This window comes from Desmodus rotundus, chromosome 4 (assembly GCF_022682495.2).
Source record: "Desmodus rotundus isolate HL8 chromosome 4, HLdesRot8A.1, whole genome shotgun sequence".
Lineage (NCBI taxonomy): Eukaryota > Metazoa > Chordata > Mammalia > Chiroptera > Phyllostomidae > Desmodus > Desmodus rotundus.
Genome location: NC_071390.1, coordinates 130,589,420 through 130,596,832, shown reverse-complemented (window position 1 = coordinate 130,596,832; position 7,413 = coordinate 130,589,420). Strand labels below are relative to the sequence as shown.

Sequence of the window (7,413 nt, the reverse complement as noted above, 5' to 3'; positions counted from 1 at the left end):
GCGAGGTTGCGGTGGCCACCACTTCATAGGGGATAGGAATTTTTCAGCTCCATTATGATCTAATTCGGTCCTTTGGACCATGGTTGACCAAATAATCCTTACTGGGCACTTTACTGTTTTCAAGACTTTTTAGAGCTTAGTCTCCTGTCCTCCACCCCTTCCCAGAGGCTGGTAGGTGAGACTGAAAGTTCCAACCGTCTAATCACTAGGTCTTTCTGGTGACCAGTGCAATCCAGAGGCTTTATAGGGGCTCCACCATAAATCACCTCATTCGCATAAACTCTGGTGTGATCTAAAGGGCCTCATTATGAATAATAAAAGGTACTCCCATCTCCCAAGAAATTCCAAGAGTTTGAGGAGCTCAGTGCCAGGAACCTGGGACAATGACCAAATATATGTATTGTACCGTATTATACCACATGTGTGAACCAAACCAAACAAAACAAGAACAACATATACAAAAATGTTTCAGTGGTGCCAAAGACAACGGGGACAAGGTGACAGGAGGCTGGCTGTCCCAAAAAGTCTGCACTCCCATTCTCTAGCCCAGATGTTACCTAGAAACAGCTGCCCAGCTAGAGGCTGCATCCCAGCCCCACCTCCCCTCCACTTACCCGCACGTGACAGAGCAATATGTGCCACTTTCTGGGCAAAAGTGTTAGTAAGCACTTATGGTTGTCCCGACTCCATTTCCCCTTCCATGGGCTGGGTCAGAGGACAGTGAGGTCCCAGGGGACTGCAGGACAGCAGGAGCCTAGGTGACAATCTCTGCAAGAGCTGCCCTCCTGCCAGGAGCCCTCACTGCTGACTGTCCCGTGAGTAAGGAGTAGGTTGTATTGCAGCCCCTTCCATGGGCGGGTCTGTGATGGCAGCTGGCGTTGGCCCTGTGCAGCACAGACAGGAAACCAAGCAGGGCACAGGGACGCTCACCAAAAAAAAAAAATCCTCATTTTTCTCCTCTATATGTCAGTTAGCACTCTGAGCACATTCCATTTTCAATAATTTTAAATATGTAATTTCGTACATATATGTATATATATCTCATATCAGTTGGATTTACTGAAAGATTAATTTTTATTTCATCAGGTAATGATAAAATGGCTAATAACAGAACTCTAAAGATGTTTATTATAAATTGTTTTACCTTTAATTTTGCCTAATAGAAATACTTGGGCATTCTGGATGGTAATAAGAAATGCCTTCTGAAGACCAGCCTCACTGCATTGAATTCATTATGAAGTATGTAAGAAGTATTTAATGTAAATACTTCTTTTAACATAATTTAACACAAAAATGCTATGAGCCAAAAAGTATCAAACATTAGTTCTTTTAAGCACTTTCTAACACTATTTTCAGTTGGGTTTAAGCTTTTTTTCTGCAAAGTGCGTCTGTAACCAAAATTAAACAATACTTCACCAAAAGATGTTCCACCTATTAAAAGTTGTTTTAACATATAAGAATTCCTTTTCAAATACAGGCATGCATAATATCCCTCCAGAGGTACAGTTTTGAAAGAAATATTCTAAACTTTGTCTTCAAAGGGAGAGAAACGGATTTCTCTGCCTCCTGATGCTTGCTTTCTTCTGAGTCTGTTATTAACGGAGGAAAATATTAGTATTCTACTTTACATCTATGCCATTGTAGTACCAAGATTTACACAAATGATTCAGACATTTAAAAAAGATATTAAAACTCAGGTTTTATTTTTTTCAGTCATAATAGCAAAGTTCAAATGTTTATTTCTTCTCCGAGCCAAGATGCTGTACTTCTCTGTCACTGTCCTGTTACAGTCTGGTTGCCCAAGACAGCCATGGAAGGAGGGGGGAGCGGGTGAAATGATTGCTCTGGGCCAGCCCATCTGTCGGACCCTGTGGTGGGCAGACAAGGCTCTGCAAAGGCCCCAGGGGTAAAGGGAGGGGTGTGTCCCTGCCTGCAGTCAGGTGTACCTGTCTGTACCTCCCAACCCTCTAAGAGCTCTCATTCAGGCCACCTGGCTCAGCACATACTTCAACTCTATTCCTGTCCCCTTTCCTCATGGGCCACTCCTGATGTTCCTACACTAGCTTTCGACTACAAGACAAAGGACACGCTTGCCACCTTCAAACCTTACCAGGCACATAAAATCAAGCCTCCCTAATCACGTCTAGTAACAGATATTTTCTGATCACCATTAACTATTCTTAAACATAATGTAGTAAAGAGAACATTTCTTCGCTGCACCAGGAGGAAATCAGTGCTCTGAATGCAGCTTGTTCCACTCCCTTGGTCTAAGGATCACCCAAAGGCTCGACCTTGAACCCTGTGCAGCTGCTTTGTTTTTGTGTTCCCTGACCAGGGCACACCTGGAGCTTAGCCAAGTCACTGCCCAAGAGGATAAAGCCCTAACGTGCGGATGGATCAGCAAAAATCTACCCATCAACGCCATAGAAAAAAGTCCGTACTCACTGGAAGTATTATCTATATCTATAGACACATAGATATATAGATATATTTCTGCACATTAGACACAAGCCATTAGCAAATGAAACAACTCAGTTAAACTTGGAGTTATACTTCCTTCATTTTGAATTATTGAGTGTGCTCCACAACCTTAGCCTCTTCCACGTTCTGCAACAGCTCCTTCAATACTTTGCAAACTGAATCAGTGAATCCCCCAATACTTGTGAACCAATTTATCCTCATGGCCAGTCTCTAGAAACCTATTGCTGCATTCTTCCCAGCGAGTAACTTCCCCATTCTCTACCACCACAAACTTCCATTCCACCACTGTATCTGCTGGCAGGGAGACAGCACGAGACCAGAACCCACCCTTGCTGTACTGGAGGGGGATGTAAGTGTTCCATCTCCCAAGCCTCTCATGGTCTCCAGTTACTGCAATGAATTGCACACCAGCACTTGTGATATAATGGACCTGGAACCTGACACTAACTTGCTGAGACTCTGAAGTCTTAGCTACTTCCCTTTTTGCTTTAACATCCACTTCCTGGCCTGTTTCCACAAGAGTGTTTTTGCCATAGTCCGTTCCATGGTTTGGGTTTAACATCGGAGCCTCGAGACTGCCACCCAAACCGATGTCTCCCCAAGATGAGTGCCTGGACACCATCTCCCAGTCTTCCTGGTCAGCCGAGTCCTGGCTGTCCAATCGCGCAAGGCTCACTTCTTCTTTACCTCTGTCCATGAGCAGGTTGCTAGAAGGCCACTTCTCTGCAAAACACGGAGCTGCTTTAGCAGGTGTCTCTTGTCCTTTTTGGACTCCCCGTTCTCCCACACAAGATTCATGGCTTTCATTTCTTGAAGGTTCACAGCAACCCCTGGAGTAACCAGTCGCAGATGCAGCTCTGGATTCTGTGTCCGGAAACCGTCCAACAGGAACATGCTGTCTTGCACTGTCCCAGTCACCATGCTCTCCAGGGGGACTCTGCAGTCTCCATGCTGCATCCTGCATGGAGCCACGGCCTTTGGTGTCTGAAACCAAACATCCATTGCTTTCTTGAAGATGCTCTATAAAGACAGAATGTAATAGGCAGTTCTCATGAGAAACAAGTTGAGCCGAGAAAAAGTTTAGTCACTGAAGACTTTACCAGTAATCGAGCTGCATTTCACAAAATCTACCCCTGCTAAAATCAAGTACCTAATTACCTAGTTCAGACACCGAACCGATACTGCGTGCTAAGAATGTCCATGCATATCCAGTAATAAAATGCTTATCCAGGAGTGTTGAATGAAGTGGCAAGTTGTAGAGGCAAAAGTACAACCTGTCATGGTCCTTAACTTCTGTATTCCAGGCCGCACTGGCATGCACCCAAGGCAAGCTGTTTGGCTCCTATCATCAAAAAATGATGTCCGGCCTGTGGGGCCAAGGGCTGGATGGCGACCCTACATACCAGCAGTGTCCACCTGTGAGCTAAGGAACTGCGTGCAGCCCAGGAACCAGCTCTCACAGCTGCTGGCCAGTCAGCAGCCGCTGCCGCTGTGAGGATACAAGACAGCAGTGCGTCACTGGAGGCGAGGGGGCAGAGGGCTGGTCTCTCCTTGCCAACCCCATGTGCGTGGGGAAGCTCTTCCAACAAACCACAGGCTTTTCCCATCCCCTCCCACTGTACACATTTTTAAATGGTCTTAAAAGTACACAGCCCAAGCTCTCTAAAGATTCTGTTTCCTTCTTGGTCACTTCATTAGGAGTCCAAATTGCTCCCCTACAAGATCGAAATCTTTAAAGTCATACAATCTTCACAGATGGGTTTTGGGAGGTGGGTGGGGGAAAATGGTCTAATTTTCTCTTTAATGGTGGCGTTGGAAGTAAGAGGGAAACAAATATTACTCTGAATTCCCCCAATCTTTCCACCTAAAACACAAGGTCAGATAAAGAAAAATGAGCTCTCTGCTCATCCCAAACCAATGGCAGGAAAGGCACAGGGGCAGATTTTCAAGTGGCTACACATGAACAGCATTCCACTAAAAATAAAGAGCACAGGTGTCATCTCACGGAAGCTGGACCCAGGCAATGGCAGCCAGCCCGGCGAGGACGCTGGCAAGTAAGGGTTTCTGCCAGTGTTTCCACTTTGCCTAGCATACCGTCTCTAAAATGTAGAGTTTAAACCTGGATGTCAATTCGAAGTTGGGCCCCCTATTACGAACCCTTACTAAGTCCTTTCCCCAGGGAATAGACAGCCCTGCGCTGTTGCAGAGAGCATGCGCGCTAGGGCCACCAGCTCCGAACCCGGGTCCGCCGTGCAGCCCCAGGGCTCCAGCACAGGCCCAATGGCCAGAGTTCAACCTGAACTTTGCCTTCCTGACAGAAGCACCCAGAGAGCGGGAGGTGCTCCTTCTTCGGGTGTTCCCAAACCCAGCTCTTCCACGGAGTGAGGGATAGGATGACATAAGTCTATGCAATTGACTCTGAAAAAGTATCCCTCGTCGATCAGAGACCGAAGAGGGTTGCAGGGTCGCCCCTAAACCTCCGCACTACTTTCCGAAGCCAGGCGAGGGTTGGGGACGCACTCGTACTGCACCACGTGCCGCCCAGCGGAGTCCGTTCCTATTTGAGGGGCAGGGGCAGGTCCACGGGGCGGGCGCTGGGGACCCAGACTGTGGGGCGCCGCTCTAGGGAGAACCGCCAGAGCATTTCCAGGGCCTCGGTAGGGGGCGAGAAGCCTGTCCAGTGCGTGCTCCCCAGCATGGGAAATACTGGGCGTGGGAGGGTCCTACCCCGGGCAGGGAAAGCTAGTCCGGGGACTCTGCGGCTCGGAACGCTCCAGGAGGAATTTCAAAGACCCCTGGCGGATAAGCGCTGGAGACACGGTGAGAAGAATACCTGGTTTGGTGACCAGCTCGGGCGTGGAAGGTGCTGGATTCGGTCTGCTGCCGTCTCTAGGATCGCCTCCCGCAGCCACAGCCTTCCCAGGAGTGGCGTCCTGCTCCTGCCCCGCGTCTCCCTTCTTTCCCTTGTCCCGGAGCAGCCAGATGAAAAGCGCTCCGGCCAGACCCCCTCCGACCAGCAGGGCAGACCAAACGGCGCCCATGGCTGAGAGGCCGCAGCTGCGGGAGACAGCGGCGACAGCGATCCGTGCTCAGGTCACGACGGCAAAGCCACACCTACCCCGCCCGCTCCAGCCTTTTAAGGTCCTGGTTGGCTCGCGCTGCCGCAGGGAGGCCAGCCCTCCGGGTATAAACCACAACTTTCCCAGCCCCGCCCTAGGGCTGCAGCCCCAAGCTCTGGCTGGGTGACTCGAGCGCCCTCCTTTTCCAACGTTTTCCATTTTCGACCCGGCCTGTCGTCGGTTCTAGTGCACGGGGTGGCCCATTCCAAGAGTGTTTCGCACGCGTAAAGAACCCAAATGCGCACAGCCACCGCACGCAAAACCCAGTCCCGCGCCACCCCTCTGCCTTCTCACTCTCCTGCCGGATAGGCCAGCCCTGCCTCCTCCTGACCGACCCTCAGCAGCAGTGCAGCGAGCTAGAGGCGGGAGCTTCCCGTAACTTAGACACCGGAGAGGTCCCTGTGCGTTGGTGACTGGCGGGACTACGGCTCAGGCTCGAGCAGTAGTTCTACCGCCTGGGCGGGGTAAGCTGGAGGCTCTGCAGACGCAGTGAGGGGAAACCCAGAGATCTAGCTGAATCTCCGTTCGGCCGCCAGTTAGATGTGCTTTGCCTCCCCAAGCCTCCGCCTCCAAAGGATTGAACTGAGAGCCGAGCATCTATAAATGCCAGTCATCTTGACTACTTCCAGTCGTTGCTTCTTCCCCAACTTCTTGGGGGGGGAGGGAGGAGGTGATTGTTGCAAAATGCACAGTCAGTGGTGGACTGGATGTTGCCCAGGGACAAGCTCCTACAGATGGGCTTGTTGATAAAAATAGACACCCTCTTTGTTGAGCGCCCTATGCCAGTTGTATAATGTAAGCATTCGATTTGATCCTCACAAACACCACCCTGTGACCTAAGAATTTGCACACTTGTTTTGTTAAAAATCAAAATCCAACCTAGTAAATTTGAAGATCTAATTGACTTTATGAAGCAATTTGTGAGTGGCACAGCATCCCATCTAGCAACTAGAAGGGCGCTCTGAGGCCTGGTACAAAATGAAGAGTCTCATAGGAAGAAAACTGGGGAAAGAGAGGCATTATGGAAAGAAAAGGAAGGATTATTTTGGAGTCGGGGACATCTTTGGGGGGAAGAGATGGGGAAGGTCTTTATTATGTAGATTGCCTCTCCTTCCCATGGGTGGGAGGACACAGGGGCTGATTCTGGCTGATTCTGGGAGAGGCTGAAACTGCAGTTAGGTTGGGAATTAAATCTAAGTTTGGTATCATGCGTTTTTAGCAAGAATAAAGCCCTTTGGGGCCTGTTTGTTTTCTTTAACACTTTCTAAATTCACTCATCTGCTGATCTGATAGTTCAACACAAATTCTTTTTTTTTTAAGATTTTATTTATTTATTTGATACAGAGGTGAAGGGAGAGAGAAAGAGGGGAAAGAGACATCAATGTGTGGTTGCCTCTCACACACCCCTACTGGGGACCTGGCCCACAAACCAGACACGTGCCCTGACTGGGAATCGAACTGGTGACCCTTTGGTTCACAGGCCAGCACTCAACCTACTGAGCGACACCAGCCAGGTCTACACACGAACTTCAGGCTAATGATTCCCACTTTTGTATCTGCAGAGTGAGACTTTCCTTTGAACTACACACTCCTCATCCAATTGCTAAGGCCACAGCTGACAAATAGCTGCCTTGGAATAATTACTAAAATGGCTCCCTCTGGTAAGACAAATGGCTCACATGTGCCCCATGCTTGATCAGGTAGCAATCCGTAATGGGATGCCAGGCTCAGTCAGTGGGGTTACTGGAGGGCTGGTGCATACCTTGGTGCAGGAGGTCACAACCCCTGCAATTATAAGGGAGTGGGGTGCTCG

The 7,413-nt window shown here is 49.1% G+C and overlaps 1 protein-coding gene across 1 annotated transcript; it reads right to left on the bottom strand.

The window, feature by feature from the left end:
• Positions 1–1,679: 1,679 nt before the first annotated feature.
• Positions 1,680–5,597, bottom strand: STBD1 (starch binding domain 1). Its single transcript, XM_024579344.4, has 2 exons — positions 5,315–5,597; positions 1,680–3,501 (listed from the first exon to the last, which is right to left on the bottom strand). The coding sequence occupies exons 1-2, from the start codon at positions 5,520–5,522 to the stop codon at positions 2,642–2,644; spliced, it is 1,068 nt and encodes a 355-aa protein (XP_024435112.2). The 5' UTR covers positions 5,523–5,597; the 3' UTR covers positions 1,680–2,641.
• Positions 5,598–7,413: the final 1,816 nt, after the last annotated feature.

Coding starts and splice junctions, on each gene's coding strand:
- STBD1 (XM_024579344.4), bottom strand. CDS start 5,522: ATGGGCGCCGTTTGGTCTGCCCTGCTGGTCGGAGGGGGTCTGGCCGGA. Junction 3,502..5,314: donor CGAGCTGGTCACCAAACCAG/GTATTCTTCTCA, acceptor CTGTCTTTATAG/AGCATCTTCAAGAAAGCAAT.